The sequence below is a fragment of the Lepidothrix coronata genome, unplaced genomic scaffold (assembly GCF_001604755.1).
Source record: "Lepidothrix coronata isolate B3197 unplaced genomic scaffold, Lepidothrix_coronata-1.0 Scaffold28, whole genome shotgun sequence".
NCBI lineage: Eukaryota > Metazoa > Chordata > Aves > Passeriformes > Pipridae > Lepidothrix > Lepidothrix coronata.
The window spans coordinates 5523763-5546799 of NW_016690208.1; the positions used below are offsets into that span (position 1 = coordinate 5523763).

The 23037-nt window shown below is 52.0% G+C and overlaps 1 protein-coding gene across 10 annotated transcripts in view; it reads left to right on the top strand.

Moving 5' to 3' along the window:
* Window positions 1-23037, top strand: part of DAB2IP (DAB2 interacting protein) — a 196069-nt gene that overhangs the window by 157989 nt on the left and 15043 nt on the right. For all 10 annotated transcript variants that reach the window (XM_017810161.1, XM_017810158.1, XM_017810155.1 and 7 more), the window contains 7 exons: window positions 3872-3970; window positions 6093-6647; window positions 14552-14696; window positions 16891-17035; window positions 20587-20823; window positions 22243-22444; window positions 22595-22773. In XM_017810161.1, the coding sequence (XP_017665650.1) occupies window positions 3872-3970; window positions 6093-6647; window positions 14552-14696; window positions 16891-17035; window positions 20587-20823; window positions 22243-22444; window positions 22595-22773 (1562 nt within the window). The remainder of the gene's footprint in view (window positions 1-3871; window positions 3971-6092; window positions 6648-14551; window positions 14697-16890; window positions 17036-20586; window positions 20824-22242; window positions 22445-22594; window positions 22774-23037) is intronic.

A 23037-nucleotide genomic window follows, 5' to 3' on the forward strand; every position in this document is an offset into this window, starting at 1 on the left:
TTTCTGCTTGGTTTTGTGAAACTTGCTTTTTTTCTTGACTTGCTCAGTACTAGGTAGTCAGTATTTACTTGTTTTCTTCATTGATTTTTTTTTTTAAATTACTCAGCATCATCTTCTTTCTCCTTATAAGACTCCGCAGTCAGCAAATCATCCCGTGCCACTGCACATGCTGCGTGTGCTAAATATACAGTGGGCATCTTCTCCAGGAGTGGAGGCTCAGAGTCCAGGCTTACAGAGCCTATTCCTGGCCCTGCTGTTTGTGGGGTCCTGGGCCAGGCAGGGCACTGAGGACCGAGGGGCTCTCTGAGGTCTCAGCAGACCAAAGGCTCATCCCGTTGCACAGCTCGTGCCTGAGCTGTCCCAGGACACGGCTGGGAGAAGGACAAACTGCAGTTGCTCCGGTACAGCCGAGGCTGTGTTGCCTCATCCTGGCCTTGCCTCAGCGAGGGAGAATGTGGTGCAGCTAAATTTAGCTCCACTAATTGGATCCAGCTGTGCAAACGTTGCTCACGTGGCCCTTGGGGTGCAGGGCCGCGGGGGCAGTGCTGGTGCCCCTCGGCACCAGGTCAGGGGGTGCAGAGCAGCTGAGCCACAGCTTGGCCTCGTGAAATCCTCTGGACACTCACTTGGTAGCTCAGTTGTCATCTCCAGTTACTCCATGGAGATGCCTTCAAGGGAGGAACCCACCCTGTACCTAAAACTTTCTTAAAATGGCAAGATTTTATCTGACTGAGGAGATCACCCATCCGAGGACTGGGGATAATGAGTGGGAATAAGTAACATTTCAGAAATTAATGAGTTTTATTAATTGAGTCTATCCTGTACATTAACAGTATTCTAGCATTTCCAAAATCTTGATGAGACCAGAATACTCTCTTTATAAAGATAATTAATATCTCATAAAGATCATTAATGCCATATGATATTTAGGTCAGAACTCAAAGCTGGGGTGTGATTGCAGATCTGGGGAAAATTACATTTTTGGTCACACATGGTAGATATGACCTTCAGCTTCCATCTGATCAAGACACACTTCATATCTGACACATGATTTTCCCCTTCTCTCACTTCAGTATGACAGTTACAGGTTTTTTTAGGGTTTGAGTGATTAATTAATTGATAATTATTTTAAAACTGAGTAATTAATTTTGCCGTTATAACTCATGTGTTGACTTAAGTGTGGCAAGAAAATATATTAGATATTCAGCTTAACAGATAGTTGGTAAAAAACTGATATTGAATGAAAACTCAGTAGAAGGACAGCTGGATTACATGGTTATTTATTTGGATATGATCCTCCATGTCCTCCACGCAGCTCTGGGATCCATGTGTGTCACCAAGGAGAACTTGTCTTTTAGAGAGCATCTTTCAACACCAGCCAAAGAAATCTTAATTCTCGTTCATGGATGAGCTTCCAAGTTTCCTACCAAATCCTCTAGATCTGAGAACATTTTCAAACACATTTGTACACCAAACTCCATCAAAGCCAAAGAGCTAAACAAAAAGCTGGGTGAGACATGGCCCTTAAGGCAATGGACTAATGATATCATTTACTGAAAGGTGTATTTGACCTGTTCCACCTTCTGATTTCTAAGTGATTGGTGGGGATGGAGTTTCGTGGCCTTGGTCAGAACCTCAGTGGCCTCAAGGGTTTTCCCCACTGTGGGGTGCAGAAGGTTGGCTCCAACACCTGCAGGACACTGTGGCTGTACCAGGAGTGTCAGGACTTCGATGGATTGGGATTGGACATGGATGATTTTGAGTCTTCTGCAGCTGAATTCACTGAGTAAGGCAGGGCTCAAGTTCTGATGTGTGAGGTTGGTGTCTGAAAAGAACTCCTCTGAAGTTCCAGAAATTCCCATCGATCGAGCGGGTCGGGAGCTGCCTGGAGCAGTGCTTGCTCAAGTTCCGGTCTTAAAACTGTTGCCAAGTGTTTCTTCTGGGATGTTGATGTTTGTAATTCAGCACTGAGGCAGCGCAGTACCGGCTCAGCAGTGATGCAACTGCCTGTCGCTGCTCCGTGGGTGTCACTGCCTGTCATGTGGGAACTCTTCCTGAGAGAAGGATCGGGATGCAGGACTGCCTGACCCTCTGGCAGAGCAGGGGATGGGGATCACATGGCATAGAAAAAATGGTACATCCTATGTGCCACCAGAACTCCATGTGGGAACGTTCAGGGATGGAGGTTCACATGGGCATCGGCAGCAGTGAGGAGATGAGGCAGGGTGGGTTTGGAATGGGAGACTTTGAAGAAGCTGGAAATACTTGAAAGCATGAAAGGGTGCTGGAAAGATCACGCTGCTGTGCCTGCTAATATGGAGTCTGTTCTTGGAACTAGAAGAGAGCTTGTGCTCAGAAGAGTCTATTTTACAGGCAGAGTATAAAAGCGTGTAAGGACAGGGAAGAGTGTCTGTCTGAAGGAGAAAGCCTCTTGCTTGGAAGATTTCTTGCGTTTTTATGTAAAGACAGGCCAGGCCTCTTCTCATTCTGTCCTGGTTAGATGTCTGTGTTCAAAGGAGGGGATGTGTTCAACTTATCATTGAGGTTTGCTAATGACAAATCTTAGCGGGTGCCAGCTCTGCTGTAAGAACAGGTTGGGCTTCTGGGAGATACATGAAATTAAAGGAGATTGTGTCTCCCAGAAGCTGATAACCCAGTGCACAGTGTGTAAACACAAACACTGCGAGATGATAAAGCACTCAGAAATAACTCTGCAGGTTGAGACTGGCGGAAATGAAGCTCAGAGGGGAGTTATTTAAAGCACCAGCCAGGTCCATTTGGCCTCCCAGCAGAGCTGTGCATGGAGAATATGGCTGCACAAAAGCTGGGAGTGCAAAGGGCCCCGGGACCACCAGGAATGACCACCACGGTCCTGGAGGTCAGGACCAACAGGACTGGAGGAGATGGCAGTCTGGGGAATGCCTGTGCAGGAGAAGGTGCAGGGAACTATTGGCCTTTCAGACCTTGGCTCAGTACTTGATGCCAGAGAATTTTATTGTAGTGGACAGGAAGAAAAGTTTAGTGCCTGTCATTCTGGTCTGCCAGGCAGTGGTGCTTCCATGACTGTCAGCGGGGTTAAGTTTCCTTGGAATAGCAGGGATGTGATAAGGAATAAGGGGCACTTGCAACACTGGAAATGTCACTGCTGTGAGTGTGCTTCCTAAACCCTAGCTATGAAATCCCAGTGGCCAGAGAAAGCCACACAGATACGGCAGAAAATCCCTTGGGGTGATCCTGGAAGCATGAGAGGTGACCTCAGCAGCACTTTCCCAGCCATGGGGACTGGCTGCTGTGAGCTCTTGAATGGCCCAGACAGGCCCTGAGCTGGTGTGGGCTCATACCATGGCCAGGAGTGGGGTGTATGTTCCTGTCCCCGTGTTCTTCACAGCACGGGCTCCAGAAGCACCAGGACACCAAGGGAGAAGGTGAGAAAAGAGCCTTTCCGGGTCTCATGTTCTGCTGGAAACAAGTAATGGGTTGTTACTGTCACAGGCTTTGGGCTGGGCCTGGAGGAATGCCAGGTATCCACTCGGTGTTCCAATTTATCTTTAGTTCATCTAAAGATTTGCACTCCCTCAGTTGTGGAACTTGGTGGTTTAAAGCATCACATGCATGAGGCCCATTATCTAGTGTTTTCTGGTGTGGAAGAGGAGAAGTAATTGGAATTTGCTTCCATGATTATTTTTGTAACATACAGAGCTGTCCTGTTTTTCTGCCAGCCTTAGGGGCTGTTACTTCATGCTCGGGTAAAGCTGTTTACTTAAAAAAAAAAAAGTAAAATCCACTGGCATCTTCCCTAAGTCCCTCTCTCCCCCCAAATCATGGTCTGCAGTGTGCTGGTCAAGACATAATCCTGTTCCTTTCCCTGTAGGTGACGACTTCATCAGGAAGTAAGTGCTTCTCGTGTCGTTCTGCAGCAGAGCGAGATAAATGGATGGAAAACCTGCGGCGTGCCGTGCACCCAAATAAGGTAGTGGCTGTGAGGAATTGCCTCTGTTCTAGTTCAGTTCCTCGTTATTACATTTTATAGCCCAATGCATGGGAGCAGCAGGGGATGTATTGTCATTGCAGTGAGTAAGTGTAACTCTGGGTCAGCCTTTTTCCATATTGCTTTCTCCCACAATTATATTTACAGGCAAGTGCCAATTATTCCTTCCCCTCTTTTCTCAGCACATGCTGCTTCAGCTGTTGCTAAGAATTGATCAGACCTGAAGAATCTTCAGTGTTGCTCTGTTATTGGATGGTACTTGCCACTTGCATAGAACTCTCACCTCTCAGAAGCTCTGGGACAGATGTCAGGTAGCTGCCAGCAAAGTTAGAAGACTGAGTAGTCTAAAGAGTTCACAAGTCAGTTCCTGACACAGTGTCTACTTCAGTGAGGGAGGAACTCAAATGCCCATTACAGTGAGTTTTGGAGGCAGTGGTAGAATGTGGCTTTCCCTTCTCCAGCCAGTTAAGCTGCAAAGTCATCTACTCTGAGTTTTACAGGAACAAATCCTTCTCTTGGCTACAACACAGGGACACTCAACATGAGCTTTTATGGCCCACCAAGACTAAGTACATCCTCAAACAAAATGTACAGCTGCTCCCCCCTCTCTGCACTGGAGTTGGCTGCAAAGATTGGTCAGGAGAAGTGCAGGATTCCACAGCTGATGAGCTCAACCATGTCTTTTTCTGCTGGGCAGAGAAGACACAAGTGACGTGGTCTGAGAACTCATTCCACACAAGTTCAGTCCAGGCCTGGTGGGTTCTAAAGGAGCCCTCAGTCTTGGAGTTTGTTGTTCCCAGCACAGTGCCAAATGTCAGGATAAAAGGTTTGCTTCAATGTCAGAGCTGGAGCAATGGAAGGGGAGAGGTGAACCTCTGCCTCTGGCAGCGTGTTCCTGGATGTGGAGTTCAGTGGCTCCAGTGCTTTCCGAGGGCAGCAGCCCTGGCAGCACTGACCTGAGAGAGCTGTGTGAGGTTTGTGTGGTCATGCTCAGCGTGAGAGAAGTCCTGGGAATGTGAGTTGAGGCTGTGCATGTTGCTGGCTTTGAGGTGCAGTGTTGAGTGGAAGTCCATTTGGAAGTGTGCCCTCATCTCAAAGCATTCAGTAACTGATGGCTCTCTTTCCATCTTTGTTTGAGTTCATACACAATAAACTCAGTATCTGACTTGAAATTTCTGTCAGGAATTCAGTGTTCTTGTGCAGTTCCTGTGTGTACTTCCTGAACCTACAGTACTCCATTGTGGACTTCCAGCAGGAGTGTTCCTGCCCAGACTCCTGGGCTGAGCAGAGTAAGCTGTGGCTGCTGTTTCAGTGAGGGGTTTCCAAACAAAACAGGTTTTGCAGAATCCCAGCAGCAGTTCAGCCGCCAGTGCTTTATCTTTCAAGTCACTCCTGCAAAAAATACCCCTGGATGTTCTTGCAGGATGAGATCAGCGTCACGAGGGAGCTCTGAAAGATCCCCGGTATTCTTGGCTCTGTTATTGTTTAAAAGATATCCAAGGCAAATTTCTGTTTCTGAATTGTCATGATTCTCCCCTGGGACTCACTCTCCTTCCCATAATTCTTCTTAATGTTTTACTTGGGTGCTCTGGACTTCTGCCCTAAAACATGGTTTCTTCCCCACCAGCAGTGGTGGCATTCCCATGTGGATGAGGCCATCCCTGGGTGTGCACTGAGGTCCCTTTATGTTGCTCTGTTAAAAGCAAATGAACTCCAGAGCTGTGAGATACCTGTGAAAGCTTCTGCTTTGCAAAAGCCAGTCATGATCAGTGAGGTTCTTTCCATTTCTTTGGAGACCCTCTTGGCAGGGAATGGGAAACAGTACATACATGATTTGGAGGGGTTTTATCTTCCTTCTTCCTTATATTAATTGGCACCAACAGACATGGAGAGCACGGTGATATTTTGGAAAATTAACATAAGTAGTGTTATTATGCAAATTCCTGAGAGCCAGTATTTCCTTAAAATAAAATGTAATTAAGCCTCCGCTCATTTAGCACATCCGAAATAATTAACTCATATCTCCAGTTTTGTTGTGCTTGGCTTTGTGGTTGTTTTTTTTAATTGACCTTTTTTTTTTTGCTTTTTTTTTTGCTTTTTTCAGGACAACAGCAGAAGGGTAGAGAATATGTTAAAGTTATGGATTATTGAAGCCAAGGACCTGCCAGCTAAGAAAAAGTACTTGTGTGAATTATGCCTGGATGACGTTCTTTATGCACGAACTACCTGTAAATTGAAAACTGATAATGTCTTTTGGGGGGAGCACTTTGAATTTAATAACCTCCCGTCGCTCAAAAACATTACGGTGCACTTATACAAAGAGACTGACAAGAAGAAGAAGAAGGACAAGACCAACTTCATTGGGCAGGTGAACATCCCCGTCAGCTCCGTCACGGGCCGGCAGTTCGTCGAGAAATGGTACCCGGTGGTGAGCCCCAACCCCGGGAAGGGCAAGTCCCCGGGGCCCATGATCCGCATCAAATCCCGCTACCAGAGCATGAGCATCCTTCCCATGGAGATGTACAAAGAGTTCGCCGAGTACATCACCAACAATTACATGGTGCTGTGCTCGGTGCTGGAGCCCTCGCTGAGCGTGAAGAACAAGGAGGAGATGGCGTCGGCGCTGGTGCACATCCTGCAGAGCACCGGCAAGGCCAAGGTAGGACCCTCCACCCCCCGTCCCCTCCCACCAGGGACCACGGGGAGCAGACTGCTGTGTTGGGGTTGGGGGATGTCCACGTCAGCTGGGCTTCAGGCCCGACTGGGCATCGTTACTACGCTCTGTTTTAATTCTAATTACAAACAAGTTGGTAGCACGCGCAGCGCAAATTGCTTAATTAGCAAAGGGGTCGGTGGGAGCACGAGATACCAAGTGAGTCACTTTGCTCTCCTTCTGGAGGCTCAGGGGCCAGACTCTTACTGGATAAACAGGCACAGATGTGAAAGTAAGCAAGGAGGCAGATTTCAGGGATGGAATGTAAGCAGTGCTGGCCCAAGCTGAGCAGCTTGTGTGTGCTGGGTATCAGGGTGTTCCTGGGGAACACAGCAGGAGCTGAATGGGAATGAGCAGCCTCCTGAGAATTCCTGGGCAAATTGTGTGGGCACACATGTCTCTGGATCAGCTCTTGGCCTTCAGGGTCTGTCCTGCTGCTCTTGGAAGGGTGGCAGCAGTGTGGGAAAGCCCAGGGGTGCTCCCAGGGCAATGATCATTGTGGTTTGATGCCACCAACTTGCTCCTGGTGGAAGTGGAGCCTTCGTGGACCACTTTGAGCCTCCTGCCTGGTTGGGAATCCTCCAGCAGGTCTGGGGAAGAAGCAGGCCAGGAGGAGGCAGAGTGGGGTTTGCTCCTGGTTGTGATCTGTGAGGGTGCAGGCAGGGTGAGCAGAGCTGGGACCCCCTTCCCTGCTGAGCACACGGGGCATGGAGTGACCCACCTGCTGCAGAGCATCCCCATCCCCGGGTGGCCTGGCACAGCCATGGCAGGCAGTGCCCGTGCTGGGGCTGCAGAAGTTAAAGCATCAACATTTTTCTGTTACCATCTCTGTGAACTCTGCAGGGTAGAGCTGGGGAAGAGCAAGATGTCCAAAGCTCTTGCAGTGCTGAGGAGACATGAGCTCCTCACCTGAGGGGGAATCACAAGGCTCTGCTTCCTCAGCAGCTGCCGCTGCTGCCGGGGACCGTGGCCGGGCTCGTGGATTAGGTTGAGTTACCATCTGTCGGACAGAGAAGTGGCTTGGCCTCCTGATCTAGTTCAAGGCAGGCAAAGCTCACTGAGAGGATTGCGGGGCCGGGGCCCTGCTGTTGCAGCAGCAGAGAAAATAGCTCCATTAAAGCCCTCGTGATCCCAGGCAGCAGTGTTGGACCTCGGGAGTGCAGGGGAGGACCGTGGTCCTGGTCCCCTCAGAGGCCTGTGATTCGTGGCGTGTGGAATAACGCTGTGGTGACACAAGGAGATGTCATTGATGTCCCTCCTCACTCCTTGTGCCGGGGCTCTGGCGCCGTCAGCGCGTGGTTTCTGGGCACAGCCTTCTGCCAGTACCAGGGGCTCTGCTGCCCCTTGCTGTGGCTGCAGCAGCTCTAGTGCCAGGGCTTTGTGGGAATAGCACTGTCATGAAAGACCTGTCTGTGGTGAAACAGTCTTCAAGTGTCACCCCCATCTCAGTCACTGTGGATCGTGTGTGGGCACGGCTGAGAGCAATTGTCACTGCTCCAGCCTTTTTCCTCTTCTCAGAACTGGAGAGGCTCCAGAGAGAGCAAGTGTGTTTCCAGACATGTGTCTGCATCAGTGCTTGAGATCCCAGAGGCTCTACACAGGGGACACAGCAAACAGTAAACAGACTTGATGACTTTCCCCCTAAAATGGAGCTCCTGCTTTCCCTGCCTGTCATCTGCCATCAGCATTAGCACAGGGTTTGGGGAGCTGTCAGAGCAACAGGAGTTATTGGAGCATGGGAACCAGGTGGTGCATCCTGAGCTGGACAGGCAGAGAGAGGGAAAAGCAGCAGTAAGGTAACAAAATAATGAATGAGAAAGGAAAGCACCCCTCACCTCTGCTTGGGGAATATGGATGCACCTCCTTGCCCCTCAGGAGAGCTCCAGCCCAGCAGTGGGAGCACCTGATCCCAGGCTCTGTGTGCAGGGCCAGCAGAGCAGTGACCCCCCCCTTCTCTAGGCCTCTATCCTCCCATGACCCTCCAAAGCTTGTCTGGGCTGGAGGTGGGTTTCTCATCCTTCTGCCTCACCAGGAGCCTTCCCAGTGAGCCCCTCAGAGCTCCCCCTGCCCTGCAGACCTGGCAATCGGCAACCACTGATGTGTTTTGCTGATAAAGGGGTTTTTGTGGCTCTTGGCTGCTGTAGATGACCCTAAAGCAGCAATTACAGTTGGACTGAGGAACAAATGTCCGCTAGATTATCAGGAAGACTCGTTAGCAGCTAATTGGTGTTGGGCTGTTTCGGGCCCTGTCTCCCTGCAGCGATTTGCTGTAAAGTCGTTGTAATCCCTTAATGAGGGATCGGGTCCCTGCCGTGCAGCAGAGGTGCGATGTGCTGGGGCCACGTGCCACCCACAGCCACCAGTGTCCCTGTGCAGCCCCCTGGGTGGATGCAGGGCCATCCTTGCCTGCAGACACCCCACTCTGCCATGTTGAGCTGTTCCTTGTTATCTGAAGCTGCAGAAACCCCAAGGCACTGCCCAAGTCCCTCCTGCTGGGGGGACACCTGGGACTGCAGGTGGAAAGGGGACAAGAGCTGTAGGTGAATTTTCTCCCTAAATAGCTGCTTCTTCCTGGGCTGTGTAGCTGTTGAAGGTGGAGCATGAAAGCAGAGTCCTCTCTGGAGTCAAAGGCCCTGCTTCCTTTGATCTCTTTTTGGGGGAGGGAAGAGCTTCGTCCCTACAGCACTGCACGAGGGTTGGTGTGAAACAGGGCATGCCTGGAACCCCTGAGCATCTGCCAAGGCAGTGGGTGGAGAGGAGGGGAAGAGGGTTTTGATAAGGCTCTGAGTGCAGGCAGGCAGGCAGGCAGGGAGGGAGCTGCCCCAGCCCACTGGAAAATCTGACAGACACCCAGCACTCGATCAGCTCCCGGCACACACGGGTGTTCCCTGGCTTTGTGGCAAGGAGAGGCTGGAAGGAGGATGTTGTTTGTTGGCTAAAACACAGATGTGGGCTCTCAGCTCTGTCCTTCACTTGTTACCTGCTTCCCCCTTCCCAGTGAGAGGGCTGGTGAGGTGCTCCCTGCAAGGGGGTGAAGATGCCTAGCTATTTTCATGTGTTTTACAACCCACAGACAAAAGACACAAAGTCATAAAGTCTTTCTGCTGCCGTGGTTGGTGTGACTGGGAGTGCTCACCCCTGCTGTTAGCAGGGCTCCATGTGGGCCCTGTGATGTGGTTGTGGGTAGACAAGCTGCGTCCTTCCCAATGGATTTCTGATGCTTCCAGAATGTTCACCACGCTTAGATTTGTTTCAGGGCTGTCTTAGAGCTTCTGGGGCTCAATTCATGGCTGTAAATATGTAAAAAAACCTCTCTTGTGCGAAGAGTTGGTCGATCAAACCCAGCATTAGATAAAGCTCTAACAAACCGGCTGCTCACTGGAAATAAATATTTATGGTGTTGGGAATGGAGTGAAGGATAAACATGTGTCCCTGTTTGTTTGTGCTGTGAGGATTTGCCTCCGCAGAGCAGATGTAGCTGCTCTCCCCATGTGAGTCTGCTGGAACCCCACATTCCAGCAGCAGAGCCAGGGTTGGATCAGGGCTCTGGGACCTCCCAAAAAGTGACTGCTCAGCTCAGGCAGGGACAGGGAGATGTGGCACAACTGGGCTTGGAGGCTGGTGGCACCAGGGCTCAGTTGGTCCCTGCAGGGAGCACTGCTCCCTTCTCCATCCTGGAAAGGCTGAGGACACAGGAAAGTGAGGATGCTGCGCACATTCAGCCACAAACAGACCAGCAGCAGCCCTATCATTTCCCCCACAAAGAGTTTATCTCTCTGATAATATTTTATAGCAGCCATAGTGGAGCTAATCAGTCCTTTAATCAGTTTTATGAGCATCCCTACTGTTTTTCCCCGTCCCCAAGCAGAGCAGTCAGGGTGGTTGGCAGGACTGGGAACACCAGTGGGTGTAGGGATCAGTGTAGGGATCTGGCTCTCAGGGTGATGGGCACTTCCCAAGCCTCCTGTGTGGGATCCGGCCCCTCTGCCCTCACAGGGAGTGGTCACTCAGTGTATTGGTGTTGTATCCCTGAGGTTTTCTCATTTCCCTGAGCAAGGTGATGGACAGATTCCTGTGTGTTAACCCTCACATTGTCACTTCACTGCCTTTTCCCAAGGAGAATTAGAATATGCCAGAAGCACTGAGGATGAGCTCCAGGGCTTGAAGGAGGGCACAGCACTACATTTCCTGGCAGAGAAGTGTCTGGAGCAGATTCTCAGAGGAGCTGTGTGGTGGAACAGTCTAGGACTGGGGCTGGGGTCCTCGGTTTCACGTGTCTGTCCAGGACCCAGTCACTGCCCCTCTGCTGCTCTCCTTGCACAGCTCAGCACCACTGAGTGCCATGTTTCCCTCCCCTGTAGGTGTGTCCCAGCACTCCTCCACCTGTAACCTGCAGCCCTACCGACCCCTGGTGTTTTTCACCTTTGCATAAAGGCCCAGCTGGACTCTGAGCTAGTCTTTGAAATAAGCAGTAATCTTATTACCTTTATCAATTCAATCCTCTTAAGGTTAAGTCAATCCTATTAATCAGGCTTGTGATTTGGAGAACCTTATTATTTCAAAGTCAATCTGCCCACCAGTCAGTTACGATATGGGAACGATCGGCCCTGGCCCGGAGGGTGTGTGACCCCCACGGGGTGTGCAGGGTCTCCTCAGCTCCCTGACACCCCACGGGCTCCAGATGGCCAGGAGGACCTGCCCCAGGGGGGAGAGGTGCAGAATCCCTCCTGGTTTTGAACAGGATATATCCTGCAGGACTTGTTGGCTCCCTGGAAAGCTCTCCTGTTCCCACCACAGCCCTGCCAGGCACCCAGCTGCCTTCATCCTTCTGCCTCCCAGGCTCAGGAGCTGGAGGGGCAGGAGTTGCCAGTGACATCCCTGGGTGCAGGGACTGGCACTTGGAACCCCCTGGGATGGGGATATTTGGTGTAGACAGACCCCTCAGTGGTAGGGTGGGCTCACTTGGCACTGGCAAGCTGTGGGATCAGGCTGCCAGGCTCCTGCCCACATGTCTGGAGCTGTGGAGGAGCTGCCTTGGAATAGCACACGCTGCCGTGGGCTCATGCTTGGTTTGTGTGCAAAGCACTGGAGACCAGCACAGCCTTGTGCTGTCTGCTCTGAATTTACTTATTTATGAATTCTCTTCTTTATCAGCATATGTGCAGCGACTGGGGTCGCACAGGTTCAGCTCTGTCCAGTCTGAAGCAAAAAGCCTCAAAATAAACATGGAAACAGGCCTGAAGAACACTGGCACAGCCCTTAATTTTGACTGTAGACCTTTTCCTTCCCCTCTCGACTCCGATGTAATGAAATAAAGCATCTTATTTTCTTCCATTGCCAGGGGCCCTAACTGAAAACAACCCCCTGCTGATCTCTGCTGCTCAGAAACAGGGAGTTTTATTGGCTTTAGTTATTGCATTTTATTCAGGACCTTGTATGTGGGTGAGTGAGGCCCCCGGAGGGATTCCACAAGTATTTGCATTCCATTTGTGTCTTCTGAGTGCTGGCTGCTGGAGTACTTAAGGCAGAGATACCAGAAGTGTGATCCAGAGCCGATGTGGCTTTTTTGTGTGGAGGGCAGGACTGGAGGATGAGGTCTGGACCTTGGCCCTGGGACAGAAGTGACAGGATGTCATGGGAACTGACCCGTGGACGAGGCGCCTTTCCCACGGCTGCCGAGAGCAGTCCCTGTGGAGGAGCTCACCCAAGGACACTGGCTGGGGGGATTGAGACCCCGGGTACATCCCAGGGGCAGGTCCTACAGCCTGGCAGGATGGCTCCTGCAGCCCAGGGAGGCTGGGCCTTCAGGGACAGGGAGAATCCTGTGGGATGCTGCTGGGTGTCCTGGCTCTGCCCTCTTCCCTTGCACAGTTACAAGGCCAGGTTCTGCCATGTTAAGCCCAGCTTTGGGTGCTGTGCCCTAATGGAGCTCTCTGGGATTTCAGCAGCTTTCCTTTCCACTTTGGAGACAAAGGTTCCCTTTCCCAGCTGTTGAGCTGCAGGTGCTCCATAGGGAATGACAGCAGCAGCAGAGATTTCCAGGGGATATTTCTGGCTTTGTGTTGAGTCCCGCCGTGGAATTTTGCCTCGTTTAAATTCTGGTGAATTCTCCAGATCAGCTAAAATCGTCCAAATTCACATCTTCTCTGGCTACCACTTGGCCCCTGGGTTTCCAGGACTCGGGCAGCCAGTCCTCAGCCAACAAGAGGGGGAAAAGCAAACACTTGGCTGAGAGACCTGTAAAACTCGGTGTTCCTGAGGTAATTAGTATGTTGGGAAAGTGACAGGAAAGAGAATCAAGCAAAGCCAAGGTCAGTGGCTGCTAATTAAGAATCAGCACCTTGTGTCAGCCTGAGCGGTGGCTTGGAATTGAAACGTACCCTGGGAGAGCCCCGGGAAGATAAAGGTGATAGAGTTACCCAGATAGCAGCTAACGGGATTTGAGCAGGGTTTAAAGTTTCATTCCAGCTTGGCTGATAAAAGGGGCAAAATGAGAGAAAATAGCAGGGGGAGGCTGTGCTTTGCTTCCAGGAGGGATTTTTGCCTCTGCAGCTGCCGGAGCATTGCAGACATAGCGGGATCTGAGGAAGGGCATCTTCTGACTGGAGAAATAATGGAAGTGACTTTTCATTTATTTAGCCCAAAGCTCCTTCTTTGGCTTTTTTGGAGGTTTTTGGAGGAAGGTCAAGGCAGCACGTTGGTCCCAGTCACAGTGTTGTGGGAATGTGGGAGCAGTGGGTTTGTTGGGTGCTCTGGGAGTTGTGCTGTGCCTGGGAATGGCAGGGACAGGACCTGGGACACTGCATGGCAGCCTGGGGTACTCCTCCTGCCCCTGCCAGCAACCAGGGCTACCACTGGTACTGCTGTGAGGAATGAAGGAGAATTTCTTAGTGGAAGGTCGTTACTGAGCAGATTATTTTGTTTTAGTAAAAGGGAGTTTGAGAAGGTGCCCTTGGTTGTGGAAGTGAATGTGTATGTCAACATTTCTCTGTCTCCTGCGTGGGGAAGCTGTCAGAGGGTGATTTGCACAGTGCCAGCCCCTCTTTCCATTGTCATCCAGGTGAGTGGTGACACTCAGCACCTGGTGCAGGAGGAGGAGCCAGGCATGGGCAGAGCTGCTCTGCCCGTGAGCAGTGCAGAGAAATGTATCAGCATTAGGAGCTGCCTGGCATTCCTCCTGCATTAGCCGTGGCTGCAGGAGCTGCTGACCCTCTGCTCAGTGAACTCTGGGACTGAAGCAGATTTGGAGCTCTCTCTGAAATTCTGGTTTTCCTCTAGAATTTGCAGTTCAAGAGCCCAGACTGATGCAGGGGCAGCTGTCAGGGGCTGCTCCTGCTCGCCCCTTCCACTGCTGTGCAGCACAGGATTATCACAGCCCGTGGCTTTGGTTGTGTGCACGTCGGACTGAAAATGTGCCCAAAATGGGCTCTGTTGCAGTGCTGTTTATCTCCAGGAATACTGGGAAAACAGGACATTGGAGCATCTCAGTGCATATCCAGGCTTGATTCTCAGCCATTAGTTGTGGGCACAGCTCGTGACATCGGAGGTTTCACCCACAAAATGTGGGGCTGCTGCGAGCCCAGCCACTGCTGGAGGGGCAAATGCAGCGCAGGTCTGGGATGAGTCGCTGGGGGGCACAAGTTGGGGCTCTCCAGAGATTTATTTCTCCTCTTGTCCCTGTGAGGGAGTTGGGCAGGTAGCAAGGCAGGTGCACACACAGGATCACTCGCAGCACCTCCACGCCCTCGGGTGTCTCACAAAGGTGGGACCTCCCCCGGGGCCGGGGCGGTGGCTGCTCTGCGGGACCAGCACGTGTCTGTGTGTGACCCACCATGGGCTTTGCTTTCCAGGATTTCTTGACTGACCTGATGATGTCTGAAGTTGATCGCTGTGGTGAGAATGAGCATCTCATTTTCAGGGAGAACACACTGGCCACCAAAGCAATCGAAGAATACCTGAAGCTGGTGGGGCAGAAATACTTGCAAGATGCCTTAGGTACGTACAGAGCATTGGCAGGTCTTGCCCAGAGAGGTTCTCCAAGCTGCAGGGTGGGGACCTTCACCTGAACCTTGATGGCCATCAGAGGCACCAGCACTTACCTGCTGGAGGGTCTCCCTGGCAGCAGGTCTGAGAGTGGACATGGCTGTGAGGAGCTCTCTGCTCCCAGGGGAAGGTGACCGCTGAGCTGGCGCTTTCCTCTGCTCTCAGAGGAGATAACAAATGGATGTTTGAAGGCATTATGCTGCCTGCCAGGTCTTCTGTCTCAGCACTGGCCCTGTCACGGGCTGATTGAATCCTTCCCCCCTTACACCCCCACCAGAGACGCTCCTGCAGCGCTCCCGAGTCAGAAGAGATCTCCCAAGTCAGTGATGAGCTGCCTCCCGGATCACCCAGCACTGGGAACCCTCCTGGTGGTTTTGTTGGGTTTTTTTTAAGTGCTGGCTCTGTTTATGGCTCCAAAAATATTTCTCTTGATGCAAATGAAAATAATTAGAAGCTTCTGCTTCTGGGCAGGTCAGGAAGGAATTGCTGCGTGCAGGCAGCACAGCACGAGGATGGGGAGAGGCTGCCTTGGAATGAGCTCAGCCAGAGGCAGCTCCGTTGGATCCACATCCCAGAGTGGGATGAGCAGGGTTTCTATTGAGGTGTTAATTTTTCAGTGTGTTGGGTTCCTGCTAGTGGATTTGTGTTATTTTAGCAAGGAGAAAAGGAGCATAAATACTTTATTAAGAGAATAATAATAATGACAGCATTGAGGAAAGGGAAATAATTGATCAAATTCAGGCAAAGCAACAGAGAGCCCACAAGAATAGCAAAAAGAATATTATTTATGTCTGCCTTGTAATGCCTTCTGGTTGAAGGCAAGACTGTAAGTAGATTATCTCATATAATTTCTCAAAAGCTGGAATATTAATGAAATCAGAGAATTTTGAAATATTCCCTTTTTGGGGCTCAGTGCTGCCAGGCTCATCTTGTGCAGGAGGAGAGCCTGGGGTTCTTGTTCACTGTTGGGGTGCTGGTTGTGAGTGACCTTTATCAGTGAGATGGTTCCCCTGCGTGTCACAAGGTGCCCCAGGGCAGCGTGGCACTGTCTTGGAGCCATGGAGCAGGTAATGGGGCCAGGTAAGAACAGCAGGCATCACCTGCAGGTGAGCAGAGTGGCTCCAGAGCTCCCTGGCAGAGCTGAAAATACATTGGAGATACTCTCCAGTATATAATTAAAATCTGTTTTGGCAATAGGGAAGGAATGCAGACTACTGAGTGGGGAGAAAACAGGATGGGAAAATCCAAGGCAGACAGGAATTAGGAGCAAACCACCTGGAATGAGAAGAAAACCAAAGCAAACCTTTCTGCCAGAACATCACCCAAGCTAAACAAGGGTGCCTTTTCATCCCTGTTGTCCCATCCCCTGGTGCCCCCAGTCACTGCTGGGATGGAGGACTGAGCCCCTCTCTTGAGGTGGGACACCCCCTCAGCTGGGTGTGGGGGCTGTGCCCAGGTACCCCAGGGTGAAGGGTGGCCCGAGAGCAGGAGCTGGCACAGCAGCCACAGTGTGAGCCTCTGCAAGGGTGAGGAACAGCCAGGCAGCAAACCAGGAGCACAGGGGATCTCAGAGAAATATTTTCATTTAATTTTGTGTGATGTTCAGCTCAAAATAAACCAAGTAAATTGTTTCTTTCCTTTAATTACCTGTTTCTCCTGTGAATCACAGTGGCTTGTCAGTGCCAGGGCACAGTCTGCAGTAGCAGGCCGTGCTACCAATAATTAGAGAGCTTGCGAGCATCCTTCCTGCTGGATTAGCCCGAGGGAGCGCCTCTGGAACTGGAGCGTGGGGGGTCGGGCTGTGGAAGCGGGTGCTTGGCAGCAGAGTCCTGATGCAATATCCCCCAGCCACGGGGGCAGAGCTGCCAGCTGGGGAAGAGGGATGGAATGTGCTCCTCAGGACCCGGGTGCAGGGTGTGCTGTGCTGGTTATGAGCTCCCAAGGCACTGCCAGGCTCTCCTGGGCCCTCCTGGAGAGCTGGAGAGCTGACTGGGGCTCTGGGGTCACCACCTGCTCCCATATCCATCTCCTCTTCCAGTGTGATGGGGTGCCAGGGAGCTGCTGGGGCACTGGGGCTTAGGAACAGAGTTGTTTGAAGGTTCCTCTTGTGTCTCCAAACCCATCACCAACTCTCTCTGTTTTCCAGGGGAATTTATCAAGGCGTTGTACGAATCAGATGAAAATTGTGAGGTGGATCCCAGCAAGTGTTCGTCTGCAGACCTTCCTGAACACCAGGGCAACCTGAAGATGTGCTGTGAGCTGGCCTTCTGCAAGATCATCAACTCCTACTGGTGGGTGTCCCGGGAGTGTCGCTCCCTCGGCTCGCGCGGAGCAGGGCAGGGTGGCAGGAGTCTGTCTGCAGGTGGTGGGACCTGTCCCATAGCAGCTTGTCAGGGAGCTTTGGACGGGGAGCTGTGGGGCCCTGCCCATGTCCTGGTGGTCCAGGAGTAGGTGAGACAGCAGCTGCTGCTCTGCCAGAGTTTGGGGTGTCAGTTCTAGGGGTGCAACAGCCTCATGGATTCTCCGTCACCCTTGTTTTCAGAGGTGCTGGAGGGTCACTGGGGCACAGGGACAGGGCACTGCAGTCAAGGAACACAAAATGCCTTTGCCAATGTGACCCATTCAGAGAGGTACTTGATGCCAAATGTGTATGAAATTCTGGAGTAAAGGGCAAAAATGCATGTCCTGGGTCTCCCACACAGGGAATGAATCAGTCTGGGTGCACCTCCCCGAGCATCCGGTGAAGCTCTGAAATCCTGCAGCAGGCAGGGACCCAGCACAGGCAGCTTTTGTTTGGGCAGATGTTCCCTGGTTGCAGTGCTGGAGCTGGGAGGATGCTGCTGTTCTCCCAGGTTGCTGCTTGGCTCAGCATCCCACATTCCTCTGGGTTAACCCCTGTCTCTCCCAGCCCCGGGCGGCTGCCGGGGCGCGATGGGAGCCCGATGGGAGCCCGTTGCCTCCTTGGCCCAGGGCCTGGTATGCAGCTGGAGGCATTTCCGAGTTGTTTGTTCTCAGGGTAAAGGTTCTTGCTACCAGTTGGGACAGGCCTGAATATCCCAGATTTGTTGGAGTGAGGCAGCTGTATCCTGCTGTGGAGTTGGCTGTTGTGTATGGCTGTGCTCATGGTGTTCCTGCTGGAACTGGGAGCCAGGAGTCCCTGCCCCAGTGAACCTGCTGCCTGCAAAGGTGACCTGAAAGGGAGAAAAGATGGGCCTGTGACTCTCTTTACTTGGAGAAATAAAAATATTGTCTCCATGCTTCGGAATGTTAACATACCCAGAGCCTCTCATCCTGATCATGAGAGAAGGAGCATTTTTGTCCCACTGCTGGATTTCCAGCCTTCCTGCTTAAAATCTGGGCTTAGTTTTTATTAATATATTTAGTAGCAACACTGTTGCTGCAAAGCATCAGCTAGGGATAATATTGAAGGAAGGAAGTCCTTCATAATGAGGATTTATCATTTTCTCTCCTATCCCAGCTGTTGTGTTGAGGTCAGAAAACTTATTATAAGTAATTTCCCTGGATATTGAGTATGCCCTCCTGCAAACCAGGAAGGGAATTGCTTTTCCTGATCCTGCTCAGGGAGACAGCAAGGAGCAAGAGGTTCCCTCAGGCTGCTGTTATCCACCATGGGTACACAAAGGGCAGGTTCTTTACAGGTATCCTATCCCTTATCCTGGGCCAATTAACAACTCTGACTCAGGAATGGCATTTATCTGCTCTCCCAGGAGGGATTTACCACTTCTAGTCACCAGTGGATTATAATTGTTTGAATTAATGTCTTCCTAAAAATACCCAAAGCGGCACTAAAAGGTCACTCTAAAAATAGTCTTGAAAAGTGACCTAAGGAGAGCCAGGAATGCACAGGAAGTTCATTCTTCCAAGGAAGGCTGGAGCAGCTGAGCTGCTGCTCTGAGTGGTTCCTCCTCAGTGCTTTGTGCTCAGCGGTTCCTGGGGATTAATTGGGCTGATGAGTGTTGGGATTGGCCAAGGTATCCTGACAGCCAACGATCCTGCTTTAAATAGAGTCTGGAGTGTGCGTGCGCATCTGCGGAGAGAGGCAGGCGGAGGAAAGGGGTTTACAATAACCGAAAATTGTTATAATTATGACATAATTTGGACATCTGGAAAGTTTCAGTGTAAGCAGAATTTCAGCATGTGGAAGCTCGTTACTGGGAAGTTGGGTAATGAATTACGGGCCCGTTTGTCACATAAAGCCGACGAGCTGAATTCCATCCGCTGTGGCACAATTAAACTTCCATGGGCTCCAGCCCCTGATGGGGAACGCGCAGCCGGGGCTGCATTTCAGGGGTTTACTTTCCAGTAACTGTACAACCTGTCCTGATCATTCAAGCCTTAAATTGCTTAAAGGATTCTCCTGTTTCTGGGCAAATACCGTGAAGAAAAAGGGCTTTGTCCAATTGTGTGGATCAAGCCAAAGACAGAGGAGAATCTATCCAGCCAAAGACGGTGGCTAATGTTATTTGTAAAGCTCGAGGTAAAAGCTCATGAGAGTGAAAGTGAGAAGCCAGCACGGAGCAGAAGCTGAACAGGATGGCAGCATTTGCCAGGCACTTTCATGGAGTGTCAGCAGCATGTTGGAAGGGTAAAGAGGAACTGGAGAAAGGCTCTTCCTGCGGGCTAGAAGAATGGCTGCAGGGCCAGAGGCCATGGCCAGGTGGCTGCAGGGCTCCTGCCCCTCTGACAGACCCCAAACCCCACGGGTCCTGAACTCTGTGGCTGTGGCAAGGAGCAGGCAGTTGGTGTTGGTGAGCAGTGTCTGTACCCCTGGGAAGCAGAGGCCTGAGGATGTGGAGCACTGGCAGCAGGAGGAGCACCCCTGTATTTGCCCAGAGCCCTGGGAGTGCTGCCACAGGGACAGAGGATGGGTAGGAGGGCTCCTCTCTTTTGGAACCTCCCACCTGGTTCGTGCTGTTGGTGTCTCTGGCCATGCAATTCCCATGGTTTTCTCCCCTTCCTGGTTGTGAACAGTTCAGCCCAGGGCAGTCAGTCCCACTGAGGGGACAGGCCAACTGGCTTTGCTTCACTTCTACCAGATAGTCCCTGCAGCAAAACTGGGAAACACCATCCTTGGAAATGGCTGTTTGTAAAGGGGATTTATGGCCTAAAATGCAGCCTGAACCCCCCCCTCACCCTGCTTTGGTACCCCTGGCTGTCAGTGATCAGCTCGGGCTGTGAGACAAGCATGGTGGTTCCTGGCTGGGGTGGTGGGAGCTGTGTGCCAGGGACACAGGGACCCACGGTGGGACCCAGTGCCAGCCTTCTCCCAGGTGGGAGTATCCAGCTGAATAAATAACACGTGCTGGGAACAGGATAAGGTGGGAGCAGGGGGCTGGGGAGGGCCGAGCAGGAACAGGCAGCAGTTCTCCAGCGATAAGGGCTGCTACAGTGAGTGTCTGCTGGACCCAGGGGAATTCTGGCATCCGGGAAAGGTAGGCTGAGGTCTGTGCAGCTACAAGGCTGGAGTAACTCCGGTGGGGCTCTGTGTTTGTACTAAGCACACTGGGATTTGATCCAGGTGCTTGAACAGGAGTATTACAATTTGCAGAGCCCTCCCTCCAAGCTCCAGCTGTGCTGGAGACCCTGGAGCTGCTGGAGATTCATGGCACAGCCAGCTGAGTCCTGATAAGCTGCTGTGCACAGTTTGTTTCATATCCCAGCCTTCCCAGTTGTCCGAGGTCCTGGCGCCCGGCACAACCAGGACACTGGGCTGATGGAAGCTGCCCCTCTCACAGCTCTACACAGCAGCTCTTTCCCATGTGGCTTGAGTCTCCTGACGCTCTAACCCTGACAGACACTGCCTGCCCTTCTGTCCTTTCAGCGTCTTCCCAAGGGAGCTCAAAGAAGTTTTTGCCTCATGGAGACAGGAGTGCAGCAACCGGGGCCGCCCCGACATCAGCGAGCGCCTGATCAGTGCCTCCCTGTTCCTGCGGTTCCTGTGCCCGGCCATCATGTCCCCGTCCCTCTTCAGCCTCCTGCAGGAGTACCCCGACGACCGCACCGCGCGCACCCTGACCCTCATCGCCAAGGTCACCCAGAACCTGGCCAACTTCGCCAAGTAAGCCGGGCTGCGGGAGCGGGAGGGGGGAAGGAACCTCCGGGTGTGTGGGCAGAGCCACGTGGATCCCACACCCGCTGCTCCTTCCCTCTCTGGAAAGGGCCTGTGGGCTTCCTGTTGGCTTTTCCCCCCACATCACTCTGGGACTGACTGTTGGGTCAGGGAGATCATTAAAGTTTCCAAAACAGGACGTGTTTTATGAGCAGGAAAACAGGCTGTTTTGACCACAGGGATGAGCAGCGGGATGGCAGCGGGGACATTGTCCTGTGGTGTCCCACGGGTGTGGGACCAGACCCGACCAGCAGCAGTGGTGTGCACAAGGTCAGGAGCTGCTCTGTCCCTCCTTTGAGCTCTGGGACCTTCCCTGCTATTAAAATGCAGCTGGCTGAACTGGGAAAGCCTGAGAAGAGAACAGGGACACCATCAATTCTTAACTAAGCCCATTGGTTTGATGGAAACAAAGCGAGAGATTTCTGAAAATCTTTTCACTGGCTGCAGCTCTGAGCTCCTTATCCTGAGCTCTGATAACAAAATGATGAGCTTTCTGTAACATGAATGGACAGTTTCTGTCTAAAGCTTCTTAGATCTGGAGACTGGCTTAGTGCTCACACCTGCAGTCAGGAAGGCCCGGACGCGCACGGGACGCAGGCGGGAGATGTACAAGTGTGTTACACTCGGTGACAGGAATTCTCTGTACACCTGACCAATCCCTGACTAAAGGGCTTTCAGATTTCCAGCGCTCAAGGAAAGGCTCTTTAACTAAGCTGACATTAGTCAAGGCAAAGTGATCAAGCTGAGCTGTCCTGTGGGTGGCACTGGGCCTGTCCCACAGAACTGCTGGCACAGCACCAGCTGCAGCTGGGACAGCCCAACCACGAGGCCCTCCCTGTTGTGCTCTAAATAAGACACACGAGTGAGGGTGGAGTGCTTGGAGGGCAGAAGGAGGTGGCAGGAAGACCAAGCTGGCCCAGCTGCAGGGGTGGCTCTCCAGGGTGAGCCCCAGAGCAGTTGTGCCTGTGTTGCTGAAGAGTGCAGGATTCCTACCGCCAGCAGTTGAGGGTGATTGCTGTGACAGCATCTTGATTTCCAGTGACAGGTCCTGTTTCTGGAGGCTGTGCCCTGACCCAGCAGTAAGAGAGGGTCCATTACCAACAGCTCCTGTGTTTCTCTAGCTTTCACCTCCATTTGTGCTGTGGAGATCCCACACTGATGAGGACTTAGCTGGATCAGGCTGGGGATACTTTTGTTTCTGTGATCAGTGAGGTGTGCCGGGTGCCTGCTGGCAGCCCAGGGATCCCAAAGGCTCTGAAGGGTTCAGATGCCAGAGGAGGGTTCTTACCTGCATATGAACCTGCCCTTTCTGTGGACTGCCCTTCTTTTTACAGGATTTAGCTGAAATCCATGTTCCTCTCTCGATAGGTTTGGCAGCAAAGAGGAATACATGTCCTTTATGAATCAGTTCCTGGAACATGAATGGACTAACATGCAGAGGTTTCTCCTGGAGATTTCCAATCCTGAAACCATCTCAAACACAGCTGGCTTTGAGGGCTACATCGACCTGGGCCGGGAACTGTCCACGTTGCACTCACTACTGTGGGAAGTCATTTCCCAACTGGAGCAGGTACCCAGGGGATGGCAGGGGGTGGAAATGATGGGGGAAATATTATCTGTGTGATTCACTGAAGGGACTGTGCAGCAGTTGGCAAAGCCCACGGTTCTCTAGCCAAAAGCACAAGATGCTGGTAGTAATTCTGCTCTCTCCTCTGCCCAGGGCACTGCCACGAAGCTGGGCCCTCTGCCCCGGATCCTGAGGGACGTGAACGCGGCGCTCAGCAACCCGGCCTGCGTGCAGGTCTCGGTCACCGCCGACCACGGCGCCTCCACGCCCAGCGCTGGCAACAGCATCTCTGCAGGGCTCCAGAAAATGGTGATAGAGAATGACCTGTCTGGGTAAGAGATGAACCGTGGCCGGGCCACACGCCAGGGAAATGTGGAATATTCGTGCAGGGACAGGCGGGACGGGGTGCAGTGTGCTGCTGCCCAGTCCATTGACCATTTCCCATCACAGAGCTGATCCTGGATGCAGTTCAGCTCTGACACTGCCAAAGCAGTGGGGGGTAGTGCCAGCCTGTGGCTCCATCCTGAGCCCTTTGAGAGCCAAAACTGGGCATGTGGTCTGGGAAATCGGGAACCTGGTGGTCCCTCTCTCAGCTG